We start from the raw sequence: 16,046 nt of genomic DNA, 5'->3' as shown, positions 1-16,046 counted from the left end.
TAAATTCCTATCAAATCTTTTCCGTTTTCATCAATTTTATTTCGCACTCGACAATCTTTATCGTGTTAAACAATAATAATTACGATTAAATTAATCGCCAAACAAATAGACAAATGCATAATTTAACTAAATAATAAAATTCACAATTAGAAAATGTTTAATTAAAATTAAAATTTACTACTTTAATTGAATTATTTACAGTTTTTATTTTATTTTATTTATTTATTTATTTCGTTACCTCACTCGTAAGTTTAAAAACACGGATTAAATATAATCTATATGTTAATTATAATTAAATTTTATACCTCTATTCAAATTATTTAATAACCTCTACAGTCATTTTACTTTAGTTAAGATATGACCTTTCGTCCATTCGAAATAAATTCCTAAGAGATTGATACAGAATCTTCAAACAAAAGGCAAGTTAAATTTACAATTCTGAAACGTGGGTTAATTTATCAAAATTTTCCACTTGACAGTTAACACGAAACTCTGAAAGAGAAAATATATTTCAAAAAATATATTAAAAACATCCTCCAAAGTAAGAATAACGTCAATATTTTCTGCTAATCAAAATTACACCGAGTTAAGTATACGTGATATACATTAATAAAACATCATCAGAAATTGATTCGAAATGATTAATATTATAACTATGTAAAGTAATATATTCACAGTGAAAACTCAGTTAAACATATATTGATTTTATACTGAAATTCTCAAATTTTATTCCCTCGTTTTTATATACATACATAACGTACTGTACATTTATGTACGTAAATGGAACGATTTTTAAAAAGAAAAAGATCTCCTTTCTCGTATGAATTTATGTCTTTTGTTTAATTTTTGAATCAGTCTTTATTACTCAATTTTTATTCATTATTACGGGATTAAGCTTTTAAAACAGGAAAATATAGAAAAGATAAATTTTAAGATTAAGTTAGAAAATGAGAATAAATGCTTTTTTAACTTTAATTCTGCGGAAGAACCCATAAACAGTAACTATATTACACTATCTGATTTTTTTAGTGTTTCCTCTTCGGTTAATGACCACGAGGTATATTCTAGCGTGACGTCATCGACCATCTATTCCTCCAATCGATTAACCATACAGCAGATGATGTTTGTCCATTTTTTTCCTCCTTTAACTTCAATACCAATCATTGCCTCTTTGAAATAGAAGAAAAAATAATATATATATATATATTTACTTCGTTGCTATCGTCACCGTTGGTCAAGAAACGTCAAACATTCACAAAAAAACTTTTGTGATAATTGCGTGACTATCGTAAAATGCCCTTTCGTGACCATAGATCTTTTGTTTTGTTAATGCAACGTGTCTGTGAATTTCTTATTCGAGAAAATGCTCTAGATGGAAGTAATAAGTGTGTCTTTATGTAATGCTGATAGATTTGTTTGGCCAGAAAGGGGACGAAAAAAAAAAGTCGAAGGGCATTAGCCAGAAGTCAAAGGTCAGCGATACGTTAAACGAATTCGAAATCTCTATCGGATTCAACCTGTTCGTGTGATGAGATGGCCATTAGTTGCGTTAATCCTTACCGGGCAATCACAGTATGAGGATTAATGATTGTCCATTCCATCAGACATGGGCCAGACTTTGATTATTGAGACTAGCATAAACTCTCTGCCTGTGATTTAGATAAAGTTTAGTGTCAATTCAAGTCTCCAAGAAGATAACGGAGAAGAATGACGCTTAGGAAGACCGTCTGTCTGGTTTATAACGTGTTTGTTACGGTAGAAATTCTCAGATGGGAATTTATTAACTAACAAATGTAAAAGAATTTATTTATATTATTTTTGGGGATGCGTAACTTAGTGTAGATATATTTATATATATATAAATTATGCATATTTCGAGTCTTAAAAAATATAAATATAAAAATAAATATAGCATAATATATAGTGAATAAAAGTCAAAAACAGTCACTCGAATAAATTTTAAACTAAAAAGCAAAATCCATGTTAAAAAAAAAAATGAATAAATATATACAATATATTCGAAGAATAAAAGCAAGAAAAACAAAGCTGAATTTAAATCAACAAAAGATATATCTATATATATATAAATCTGATTTATGTCATATTTCTATTGTTTTTTATTAAGTTATTTTCGTTTTTTTTTCTCATTTATATAAAAAGGACTTAATTATAGACTTTTTTCCCCTTATTAAAAATGCTCTATTTTCTCTACACTAAAGCGAAATGATTAATACTGAATTGGTATAAGTCTATCAGGACATAATTAAAGTTTTTATTATTATTATTATTATTATTATTATTTGAGGTTTTGGAAAGTATAATACTGTTTGGTATATTGGGTAATAAAAATATCTTTGGTAATATCAGAAATATAGCTAAAGCAAGATCTATACGGTTTCTAGAGACAAGATTGAGTTATGGATGCATTAAAGTTAACAAGGTTGTCCAAAAAATAAAATGGAGGTTAGAATTTATAGAAAATTTAGGGAAGCGGAGAAGAAGAATAGAAACAGCCGATAGCTTGAATAGAATTTTTCTCCTTTTTTTGTTTAGTTTTTAAGTATTCGTGAGATTAATTGACTTGGAAAAGTATAACTGAATGCAAATCCATAATCAGAATTTTTGTACACGCAATAGATTTTCAAATCTACTTTATAAATGGAGATTTAATACCCTATGGACGAAATGGTAAAGGACTGATGAGAAATAATACATTTTTATAGCAAAAAATTCCCATTTGAAGCGAATTATTTATCGGTTTTCGATCCTTCACAACTCCTGATTGTCCTGAAGGATTAGATTACAGAAAATTAAAGAGAATCTTGATGAGGCCTGCAATTGTTCCCTAGTGTTTCTATTCACTTCGAATTTCATATATTAGGTAACGAAAATAGCTAAAAGAAACTTTTAGGCAGAAAACATTTTCGACTTTGAGATCTCAAAGGAAAAAAAACTGATCGATACTTCAACAGCTATTTGTGCAATTTTCTAAATTGACTGCTAAATGCCACGATCAGTGCATATACAAACATGTAATCAATAAATAGTCTGTATAAGGATCACATTTCTCATGATATCAACTAATTTGAGGAAGCATCAGAATAAATAAAGTGGAAACACCCAGGAGAGTATAATTTCAAAGTTGCCAAGCTTATAATTAAAGTCTTGATTATATATTCATGAAAAAATTAATTTTAAATGTAAAAAAAAAAACATTATAATAAAGTTATCCTTAAGCAAAGGTTTTCGTATAATATAGAAGATAAAATTATTTTTATTCTAGTGTATCTGAGTGATGGGTGAACACTCTAGTTATAATTTTCGAACATTCCCAGGTGAATCCGACTTAACCTACTGGGGAGAGAGGAATGCATTAATCACTTGGCTATTAGACAAATTATTATGGGCGTAACGCTGTTTTTACGGAGAACTCAAAACTCTAGAGACATTACGCACTATTCTTTCTTTGAATCCCTTTCTTACGGACATAAAATCTCGATGATATCTTCTCGAAACGTCTTGTAACAACAACGGGTACCGATTTCTATTGATTTCGTATAAGCAAGCATTAAAACAGACATCATTAAACACCTAAATCCTGAATTATATCAAAAATCACAAGAAAATCTGTTAATATCTTAGCAATTTAAGAAACGGGTCGATATAATTCCTAGGCTTTGTTATATCGAGTTTTATGGACGTTTTAAGTAGATTGCGCTTATGTCGTGGATCAAAAGCGCGATATTTCTATATAAGAGTTAATCCAACTTTTATAAACTACTATTGTTATAAAAGAAAGACTGCGCATTGTTACCAGGGAAGACCTTTTCCTCGTATTTCTAATTAAAGGCAATCAACTGCAAGCGTTGATGTCAACAGATCCCATTCAGCGATATACACAAATCGGATAATCAGCACACCCATACAGCCATCCCATCAGCCAAAAACTCGCTAGGCGGTCGAACTGTGGCATTTTGCCAAACTCACAATGCTAAGAAAATGAACCCGAGACGATCAAGAGGGATAGCGAGAAAAAGGGGAGAGAAGAAAAAAAAAAGAAACAAAAGAGGGAGTTTGTAACTTTGGTGAATAGCCTGAGATGCTGGATACACCACATTACTTGTCCACAGCGTGACTGCTGCATAAGCTATAAAAACTTGCTTTTTCGTGATATTGCTAAAGTAACAATGTTTTTAACTTCTTTTTTTTCCATAAGTTTTCAAATTATTCTTTCTTAATATGGAATCAAATTTGATTAATTCCGTTCATAAAGTTACTTTAAAAATTATTATTACTTCTGCAAAAGTTTAAATTAGTCGAAATTTTTCTTTTTGAGGAAGAGTGACGACAATTTTGGAATTTTTCAAGAGGGCCACGGCGTATATTTAAATTAATATTCGATTGTAATTTTTTAAAAACTTAAAACTTTATAGATTAAAAACGACTTATCGCATCGAGACGAATCTTGGAAATTTCATTATTATTAATACAGGTTTTTCTTTTTCCGTTTTCCATTCTAAACAGGAAGTAAGTAGTGAAAAACATTCATTTCCTATAAAATAAATGAATATTATAAATTAATTAAAATTGTTAAAACAACAACGGTTATCCATTTTATAGCGAGTAACACGCGAAAGCAATTAAGATGTATCTACTTATTAAAGAAATTAGCATTGATGTAGTTTGTTTTAAACGTCTCTCCAGGTACTAAAACGTAATATCGGTTTGGGAAAATAAAATTATGCGAGATTACATTTCGTACGAATCAATCATCAGAATTTAAACGTCATAAACAACGTTTAAGTTTATTTTTCATTTCTGGCATGGCGGAAAAATTGGTTTTAGTGGGTAGTAAACCTCATTCGGCAACGAGATTTAACGGCAATAGATGAATATATCGAAATTGTATTACGAGAAAAAATTCATAAACGACTGAAGGACCCATTTCACTCGTGCCAAGAAACCAAGGGAGGAGAGGAGAGGAGAGGAGTAAAGAAAAAAAAAAAAGAAATTTAAAAAATCAGGACATAGTCAATTCTTGGTCTGGTTGCCTTATCTCTAGAATGTAACCTCCCCCTCGCTTTTCCCCCTCCCTCTGTTGTGTTTCATCCCACAAATAGCAGATGTAAATTCCAATACCCAGTCGATGAACGGGGCGACAAAGGGGCCGGAGGGGGAAACTGTCACGAGACTTTGCCTAATGAGGCGAATGTGGAAGCGATTCCATCTTCCGTCGATAATTTTGTAGTCGCCGATCTGCCGATCTGTTTAATGATAACATTTTCAAGTTAATTCCATTTGATGTTACCGCAAGAGGTGTTCGATGAAAAGTATTGAGGCGATGAATATATATAATATATATATATATATATATATATATTTTTAGAAAATGCACAGCTTGAAATTCGAGAATTCTTCTTAAAAACTTCTCCAAACACAAAATGAATTAAGAAATTTTTATATACGTTGCTCTCCCATGCACTAAACATTCGTTTCATTATCTTTTTAATAAAGTTTTCAACTTTATTATCTTCCGTAATTAATTAATAGCTTGATTTAATTTCGTTTATTATTATTTTTCTCCTCTTCTGTGTATCGATATTAAATTTTCATCTCGGTTATCTTATTAAGTTGTTACATTAATTTACTTTATATTTATTATATAATTGTCGTATATGTATATATATATATATATATATTAAAGTAGTTTTAATTAATTTTTTTATATCGTTAAAAATTCTCATCGTATTTAATTTTAATTACTATTTAATAGAAGAATTATATGCGATTTTATATGAAGAAACTTGAGATAAAATAAAGAAAGAATGGGGAGGGGAATCGATATTGAGAATTAGTTGAAATTTCTCGAATAAACCGATCAGTATAACAACAATAATAAGATTTTTATACATTAAACTACGCTAGATATATATTAAACAGTATTAAATATTTACATAGTAGGAAATTTTGTTTATCTATCAACTCGATTCTTAATTTCATCCAGGATTTTTGTCACTCTGATAAAAAATAAAACTCTGGGGAAAGTTTGGAAGAAAATAATCAAATTTTAAAATTTAATTTTTATCTCTTTTTCTAAGCTTCATTTCTACACGATTATCGTATCATTTAACTGATTATACGTATCAGTTAGAAAGTGTACACAAATAGCGAGGCCTGCGTATAATTATTTATTAATTAAAAGATAATATAAAATGATATCTCGAATTTCTCTATTTAAATGTTTAATATATAGATAACCGCAATGTAAATAGCTAACGAAATTAAATTCTAATCAGTTATCGGTAGTCTTATTTACATAAAATTAATCGTGACGAATTTTTCGGGATAAATTTTACCGAGGTGTAACTCTCCAACAGTTTGTTACCGGCTAAAATATGTGAAAATCCCACAAAGCAGTTGCCTTGGCGACCATCCTGCTTCAGAGAATACACCAATTAGTCTCATAGTTTGTCTAATGCAATTAAGTCATAGTCGACAACGACAGGTGGTCCCATTCAAATATTCAGACTTGCTTTTCAGCCACTTCCGATCACATTTCCTCCTATAAGTGGCAGAGGAAGTGGGAATTTCTACTTCCGAAACCACACATTTTAACAATAATTATCGAAAGTTTCCTTCGTAAAAAACATTTCGAAAATCCCTTTTAGGATCTTATTAACGTCTAAAAAATCAGATTTATTAACAATTTATGATATTTTTCAATCGGAAAAATGTAAAAAAATGACTCTAGTTAGAACATTTATAAGCTCACGCCAACATTATTATATACTACATTTTTTTTTTTTTTTAATCCACAGTTTAATGTTAGAAACAAGTAACAAAAAGTAACATTTAACAGAAGCAACAAAAAGTATTTACAGCTTTATTTTTCAATGATTTTTTCGTTAGTTACAACGGTTTTTTATGGCGAAAATGTTACCCATGTGTCGAAATGATAATAATAAATTTTCATTTCTAAATATTTTTAATAAAATACAAAAATTTTCGTTTGTTATTTGGTCCGGGATCTTCTTTTTTCCCCCCTTCCTTCTTGCGCATTCCTTGATTGGGTGTAATGGTGATGGAAATAATGTTTAATTATCGTAAGTGCATACCAAAAAAATTTTTATGTGGATCATTCAGGCATTTCCTTAATTGAATTGAATTGCATTTTATATCAATGAAAATAATAAAAAAAATTCTTTGAAAAAGTATATATATATATTCAGTCAAAGATCGTTCTACATTCATAAAACAGATCGATTCTTTTCGATTATTTCTATTTAAAATATCGATCATCGTCTTATATTTAGTAGAAACGTTTGTTTAACTGTAGAAATTAAACATTTACACATCTGTTGCTGTAAAGTTTTTCGAAATTTAAAGCGTAGATATCTCATCATTTATTTATTTTATTATGATTAGAGATATGATTTATATGTTAACATTAGAAACTCGGACATGCTTTCTACTCTTAATAAAACAAATCGTTTATCGTAGATTTTAATTTGAATACATTTTATTAACAGAAAACAGACTAAACTAGTTAAATGTTCCCTTATAAATTATCAAAGTAGATTAGAATCATAATTATTTAAACAGCTGGGGTGTCTACAATTTAAAACTTCATTTTCATTTAACGTAACTAAATTTATAACTTCTTTACTACAAAACAATTGATTTTTTATGTGCCGAATATCCATTTTTAAAGAAATAAGATTCAAAAATCATTTATACGAACGTATAAACTAGTTCAATTTCAAGTAGGAAACTTCTAAGCATAAAGAATCTCTCTCGAGACTTCAGACTGTTGGTGTTGTAAGGATCCCGGACTCTTTTGCACCTCTTCCAGAATGCTCCTGGATTATTCATTAATCTGTTGGCAGACGGCCAATACTCTCGTTTCAGTTCACTTCAATCAGCTTAACCCCAGCCTAGCAAATTTTGTTGATGATTTTGCCCCCAGAGAGTTTAAAATTTTAAATTTGTTGATATACTACATCTGTTTTATAAAGCCGAAATTGAAAGCCAAATACTCAAAATCTTTAACTCTATGAGTCTTTTTTATAATACTAAATCTATATAAAACACTTCTTTTTTAATAAACTGATATTTTCAAATAAATTCCTTTTATGCCATTCCACTTTTTTTTCCCTCCCCCTGTTTGCAGTGTTTTAAAAGTGCCTAGAGGACTTAGTTAAACTAAATATTTTTATAAAATCCTTAACAAGACATGACAGCTTAAAATGCAAAAATTACATTAAAAGCTTGTTTAGATTCGATTTTTCTTACTCAAAAGATAATAGAACCTGATCAGAAAAGAGTATTAAATAATTAGGAAAGGCCATCCTTTAGTCAATAATATAGTCTTCAAATGTCATAAAAGTATAATGAATATTCTTTTGAAGTGTTAAGTCTTTAGAATAATGTTTCCTTTTTATACTATTTGCCAACATTCTCAAGAGACAAAGCAATACAAAGAGCTTTAAAATCTCTCGACATCATTCATTCATTTTTATTAGATTTTATTAAGTGATATATTTATAAATTTTCAACATATATTTTTATAATATCTTAACGTTATAAAGAATGATATATTTAGGTAAAAGTTATAAATTTTTAAACAGAAAACCTTTAAAAAAATTATCATAAATTTAACAGGAGAATATACAATTTATAAAATTACTGCTTAGATATCAAGTGGGATATTATCTACAACTCCTATATTTCTATATATAAAATATTATTTAAGTTGATAAATATATTAATTTACAATTTTTAAATTATATTCTGACTAAATAATAAGTAAAAGTGTGTATTTTCATTAAATAAATTCTATAATATAAGGGAATTATTAAATTTGAATTATAATACTAAAAGAAGATTTTTTAATTTTACAAATAAAGACCTATTAGACACATTAAGCTGAGGGATTTTAATCAAATGATTAAAACTTTTGGAAAATTATTACTGATTATTATTAAATATTATCATTATTAACCGATTAACTTTAAAGATTAACTGACAAAACATAATAATAATTTAACTAAAGATTAAAATTATGTATGAAATTTCTGATCTGATTATGATTAAATGTAATAATTTAAAGAAAAAGAATATAAAATATTACAAGAGATTAAAATTTAATCATTTTTATTTTTATTTAATTACAATTATTATTTATTATATAAAAGAAGATAGGAGAGAAGTATTATTGTGGATATTCAAACGGTATTTTCTTTCAACTTATCCAACCTAAATCCCTTTAATACTTTCTCTAGATAGAAAAGATTAGCAAGGATTCTTTCAGTCTATAAGATTGGTTGTCTTACTAGAGAGATAACCAATCACATCGAAAATCCATACTGTCCTCACCACAGAAGACCCGTTTATCTTATGGTTTTTACTTTATTTTTTTTATATTTTTAAAGTAATATTAATGGATTTTAATAAACCTAGTGCTTAAATTTATATTCTAATTAAACTTTCTTAAATATTTTATAATTAAATACTGGACATAATCAATTAGAAAATATTAGTGTAAAAATATATGTTTAAATACTTTTTAAAATTGAAAAAAAAAAAAAAACTAAGTGATAAATTCATTTTTACATTTTATCTCGTAGCAAAATCGAATTCAATCAATCAATTTGAGGAAAAATAATCCTACTTTTATAGAAAATCGAAGGGGAATTAATGTAATTTGCTATTTTAAACTTTTATAAAGATGTGGGCGACAAATTTATACAAGGTTAAAAATTAGGCAAAGAAACATCCGTTATTTTTAAACGATAAACTAACTATACCTAGGTTTTTCGCAGTAAATAAGATTTAAATTATTACATTAATATAAAATAATTAATTTAAAAAAAAAGACATTAGATATTTAAATTGATTAGGAGAATGTTATTTTATAGAAGGAGAGAAAGGAGAAGGGGGTAAAGATTCGTTTGAAAAAGTCACAAATCATAATTTATGCGAATTGTTTAGAAAACAATGGAGATCTTGTTGATTTTTCAGATTTATAGCTAAAGGTAAAATATATAATATTCGTAAACTCGATTATAATGCAAATAGTTTGCCCTGAAGCCATATCCTATATTGTTGGAAAGTCATTCTTCGACAAACAAACCAGAAGCAAATTCATTGAAAGCAACGAAACCTGTTACTTAGCAAACTATAAACCTTTTCCATTATCATATATTTTCCTAGCAGAGTTAGTTGCATGACGAATTGCATATTTTATCTTTCGTTACGTCACATCCATCAAAAGATAGATTGTACATCAATTTTTACACGACGACGGGTAATTTTTAATGACAATTTTGATTGAATATTCTTCTCGGATTGTTATACAGAGATAAATAAAGTCCATTAAAAACAAGCCGTGTAAAAAAAGAAAAAAAAAACGGAGAATTTTAATTGATCATCTACGTGTCAATACAGATGCTTTTATTATATCTAGTTTCTCAGGTAAGCAGTTTGTCTTGGCAATTGCCCCGAACTACTGGCTTATATATCACTCACAATACCTAATGTCGATCGTATTCAAATCCCAAGTGTTTTCCTTCCATAACAGAATGGATACGCATATCAGAACTTATATAGAACCTAGAGGCAAAGCAATGTGTACACAAGAGCGATTGGATGAAAAGAAATGTCTGAATGTTTTTTATCGTTTGTATATAGACTATGCTGACGACAAATGTACTTTCATTCCTACATTCTCAGAAATAAATTACATATTTTAGCATTAGGGAAATGTAAATTCTACAAAAAAAAAAATTACCACCTTTTCCCCATTTCCTTTATAAAATGCAGTTTTAATTTTTTTTAAATTAATTTTCCTTTACTTTACTCCGCATCACTTCACGTAAATTAACTAAAATGTAGATAAATCTTTTTAATTTTTATATATGATATAGGTTATAGTTAATTAGGTGAATTAATAGCTGTTTCTATATCTAATTTTATTTACAGATTATGTCAATTAATGAATTTTATGTTGGATTTGCTATAAACTTGCCTGTAGTTTTATGACACATAATGAAATTAATTTAGTTGTGATTAGATTTATATCATAAGTTTTTCCTATTTAAACTCGTTACAATTCGTACACTTTTACGAAAATCTTAAAAGTTAAATGGTTTTATATACTAATTAAGGAATAAATCTCTTTTTAAGGGCTACATAACGTAGTAACTTCAGGTAATTATATTCTGCTTAACTTATATGTAGCGTAGGCATATAATATGATTTATTTTTAATTAACGACCTTTATCCTTTCTATAAAGCTGGTTAATTATGGTATATTAATTATTTAATAATACAATTATGTAGAAATTTGAAGCTTTTATGTGTAACGCATGAATTTTTCATTCTAAATCCGTAATTTTTCCCATTGATCTTACGCCTACTAAGCACCTTAAACTGTATAGAATTTCAGGTTATGAACGACTATAGGAAGTAAAATGTATGAAAATATATAAAATATTAAACTTCAACTAGTAAAGGAATGTGAAAAGTGAAAATTCGAAAGCTAAGTTTACAGAAAAGATACAAATTTATATTAAAATTTAAATATTTTGTCTGGTGCTAAAGAATAGAAAATGTTAAAATTAATTTTATAAAGCGAATATATTAAATTTTAACATTTCTTTAGCTTCAAATGGAAGTAGTAAGAAATAGCGAATATGAAAAGTTAACTTTATATAGAAATATTTAAATATTTCCCTACATTATCTAGAGCAGAACTAACTACTTAAAGCAGAAATAGAAAACGGAGTAAATTCGAATTTTATGCAAATTAGTAATGATTTTTATCTAACAAAAATCCTTCTACGTAAGAAAATAAACAAAAACACGGAGAATTTCTTCGATTGTGAGAAACCCAACCTTATATAATCAAGTCCTTTCTTTACTAATCTATCCTTTATGTTCGACAGTCATCTACTTTTCCTTATTACGAGATCGTTTAGATAATACACAAGAAAAGATGTAGATTTTCTCTAATCTGAATTTACACAGAAACAATTTAAAATTTCTGTAGAACTAAAAGATAACATGGACGTCTTCGGAACCGTCTGCGAAGATCAGACACAGCGTGACCAACACTCTACCATAATTTATTCCTTCTTGCATGTAATTCTGTCTATTATAGGGAGGCTCCTTTCTTTGGCAGAGATAAAAGAGAAGTATCGGACTTACCTTCACCCTTGATGGAGCTTATAAAGGTAGCGACCAACGCCACAAACAGCAAATATGACTTTAACATTTCAGACGATCTCCCTATTTTCAATATTAGTAGCCTTGGTATACTACCTATAAAATGAGAACAAACAAGAAGAAAAAACTTATAATTATAGAGAAGCACAGGTATACTGGCCTGAATCCTCCTTCCTCACTAACACCACTCTCCCGTAGATAATCATCAGTTCAAATCCCTCAATAAAACACAACACCTTTGGGTCATTTCCTTTTATCCAATTACACCGAGCACTATTGGGGGGGGCGTTGGGATTGGGACGGGACTACCACCTCCGCAGGCCCCCGGGGGACATCCCTTTGTAGCGGTGCATGACGGGTAGCAGTGCTAAGCGCCCACCCTCACAAACACGCACACAAGATACAGACAGGCCCACTAACTGTATCAACCTCCCGCCAGGCGTAGATTGCGTGGGGTTCTCCACGCATGCGCATTCTCCTCCGACCGGTGTGGTGGCACGATCTTCGTTGAAAGCGTCCAATCATCGTGGGGCGAGCGACAGTCGTCATGGTAATGGGCCCCCTCTCTCGTGACGCCACGTTTACTCGGACTCTAAGCTGCGTGAGATACAATGATATCCCAGAGGCTACGCGGCTATACTCCACTCTTTTTTTCCTCTCTATCCTTCTAACCTTAAGAATTAAAAAAAAAAAAAAAAATTGGGCTTGTTTCTCCGGATAAATATTCCCATTTCGTATAATTTACCTCTAGAAACTTTAATCATTTCGTCACGATAAAGGGGTCAATTCATTTTTGATATTTTTAGCATAAAAATTACGTTCATTTTCTTTCAAAAAATATCCCTTTTCTTATACCGAAGCTTATGTATTTGTACACTAAAATAATAATAATAATAATAACTGTTCAAATATAAAATTTAAAGCCTTTCGCAACTCGGTGATCGATACGTCGCATTTTTAATAACTAGTATAGCTAAATTGATTTATTTTTGATAAAGTAGCCTTTATCTTTTCTATAGAAAACATAAAGGTTACTATATATTTAATATATATAAAGCATTATCCCTCATTTATCTCGGTATCTGGGCAAAAATTATCAATTTATTCAAGACCCGAAATTCTTAGTGGAAAACAATTTTAATTAGTAATTAAATCAGTCAATGCTCTTCGTATCAAGGGACACGAAACGTCGTTTCTGTATGTAAAAACTGCTCCCCTTCATTAAAAAAAAGAGCTTAAAAAATATAGTTTTGCAGCTACGTTCGAATCCCATAAAGCTATAACTTTCTTATCCCAGAACACGAGACATTACAAGATGTCGAGTGTTTATGTCATCCTATGTCAAAGTGTTTTCAACTTTTAAACACCAGAAATCTAATTTTAGATCTATTTATCTTTAGTACTTAGTGGATTTCTCTTCAATAAATTAGATTTTTCTGCTCTAAAAGTTAAATCTATCGGAGAGATGCTATTAAATGAAGAAAAAAAGATTAAAGCCAGCATTAAGAAAATTTAATGATTTACAATTATATTCGAATATACACACATAAGTGTATATGGGATTAACATTAAATTATTTTTTTATTTCCTTAATAATAATTAAATCTTAAATTTATATAAAAAGAGAGAGAGAGAAAGGAATATATTTTATTTAAAAAACCTTAAATAATAAATAAAATATAATGATTAAAAATGATTTATATGCTATATATTTAAATTATAACAATTAAGAATTATTTTTGTTTTTTTTTAATTTTAAACACTTAATTAAATACGTTCTATGATCAAATTATTTTGCTCTTTGATCGTATAATTAACATAATGAACAATAATGACTCCATCTCAATGGGAAAACCATCAGAGAATTAAAGATAAGTTTAAAAGTCAATCATTTAATCTTCAGCGAATTGAAACGACGAATGGCAAAATATATATATCGTTTCTTTCTTTAAATGAAAGTTTTTAAAGAGTGATGGAAACTTTTTAAATTATTACACGTTAGAAATGGCTATATCTTACTGTAATCCATGAATAAATCAAACCAATAATTGCATCTCAAGGTTAAAATATCCATTTTCTACGTACGTGAAATATCAGAAAATTCACGATAATAATTTATATAACTATCGGCGGAGAAGAAATCATTTATGCTACTCTAATAAGACTTTAAATCTTCCTTCGTGTGTTTATATCCATTCGTTTAGTAACATGCTGGCATTTAAAAGTAAAGCTAAAAATAAACATATTTATTACAGAAATATGCTTTTAATTTCGATTTAAAATATTTTATAGAATTATAATTTATTTAGTAAAATGGACACGAAGATAAAATAATTATTAATGGCACTCACTCTCTATTTAAATGATTTAAAATTTGGATCTGTTAATAATCTTATTTTTATTCTAATGAAATTCTATAAACAAAATTGATTTATTTAATGCATTTTCTAATGTATTTACAGTACATAAAGATGGAAGATTTTACAAATCTTTGCATTTATTAAAATTAATTTTTTAGAGAGGAAAAAACACGATGAAATTTTAATTAATTTTTAAATAATATTTCTATCAAATAACAAATGCCGTTACGTATGAATCTTCGTAGATTTATAATGAAATTTATCTTATAACTTTCGTAGATCATCTGTAGGTTTCTTAATAATAATTAAACGTCCAGATGATAATTTACATAAAAGACATTTTAGTGCTTGTAAAAGCAACTTGGCAGACGTTTATAAAGATGAACGACAAGCAGAAGACATCAATCGATCGTTGTGTAGCACTTGCAACACTAAGAAGAAGGGGTGAGGGGAAAAAAAGGCTGCACGACTTTTAAAATGATACACAGAACTGGAAAAAAGGGTTATTTAAAAAAACGTATCGTTTTCCTATATTAGATTATATGAGGCACGGGACATTAAAAGCTTATTAAAACTTTGCACAATAGTAAAATAGATTGACTAATCATCACTCGAAAGTTACGTAATTAATGGATAATAAAAAAATACACACCCAAATTTCTCTTACATAATAAAATCATTCGCTTATGTTTCGCATTATCTTGACTTTTTTTACGCTCGCAGTAAAGATTAAAATGTAAAATAACGTTGTTATCGTTACGATAATTATGTATATTTGAGCTGTGTGAGGAAAATCTCCGTGTTCATTGGAGAGTAGAAATGGTGGGAATTTACACATGATAAATTTTTACACGTTTAATGATTGAGTTTTTCTTATCTAGACAAAAATTGAAAACGATTATGATAGAGAAAACCAAAGAAGAAGAAGATAAATAAATACGATATCCATTGATTCTTAACAGCCATATAGTGTAATCAGCGAAACATGCAGGGGATTTTTAGCTATCTTATATAACCTTTCAGGTAAATGACTTTAGCCGCTCTCAAATGGTCCAAGGATCAAACACGAAATGGAAGAAAAAACAAGAACATCGCAGCCAACGGAATGCATTTTGCTGCGTTTACGATCGCGTTAACTAGCAATTTGACATGAGTAATGATGGCAGAAGAGGGGTAGAAGCACATCCCCAGTCCTCTCCAAAACTTCCATATACATATTCCCCGCCCACTAACGTACCTGCACGCGGCATCCATGTATTTTTCATGACGTCAGAGATCTGGGACAGCATCACTGCCATTTATTAATGAATCGTGCTTCTCCGTATAATTCACTTCTACTGTTGAATATATCGCATTCAGAAAAACATAAGCGTCCTCTCGGTCTTACCGGCAAGAGGATTTCTGACGTGAGCCGGAACTCGTTCCTTGACACAAAATCATTCAGGAAGATGTAGATACAAA

The 16,046-nt window shown here is 29.0% G+C and overlaps 1 protein-coding gene across 11 annotated transcripts in view; it reads right to left on the bottom strand.

Moving 5' to 3' along the window:
- The window catches only part of LOC136968281 (tyrosine-protein phosphatase Lar-like), a 161,579-nt gene that overhangs the window by 119,985 nt on the left and 25,548 nt on the right, over positions 1-16,046 (bottom strand). For 10 of the 11 annotated variants that reach the window (XM_067262270.1, XM_067262273.1, XM_067262279.1 and 7 more), the window contains exon 3: positions 12,208-12,321. In XM_067262270.1, coding sequence (XP_067118371.1) covers positions 12,208-12,274 — 67 coding nt within the window. In that variant the 5' untranslated portion in view covers positions 12,275-12,321. Of the gene's footprint in view, positions 1-12,207; positions 12,322-12,461; positions 12,870-16,046 lie in introns of those variants that run through there. The other variant, XM_067262271.1, reaches the window with a different exon arrangement.

This window comes from Centruroides vittatus, unplaced genomic scaffold (assembly GCF_030686945.1).
Source record: "Centruroides vittatus isolate TY-2023 unplaced genomic scaffold, ASM3068694v2 contig_1427, whole genome shotgun sequence".
NCBI lineage: Eukaryota > Metazoa > Arthropoda > Arachnida > Scorpiones > Buthidae > Centruroides > Centruroides vittatus.
Note: the sequence above shows the minus strand (reverse complement) of the source record. Positions and strands in the feature narration are given on the sequence as shown.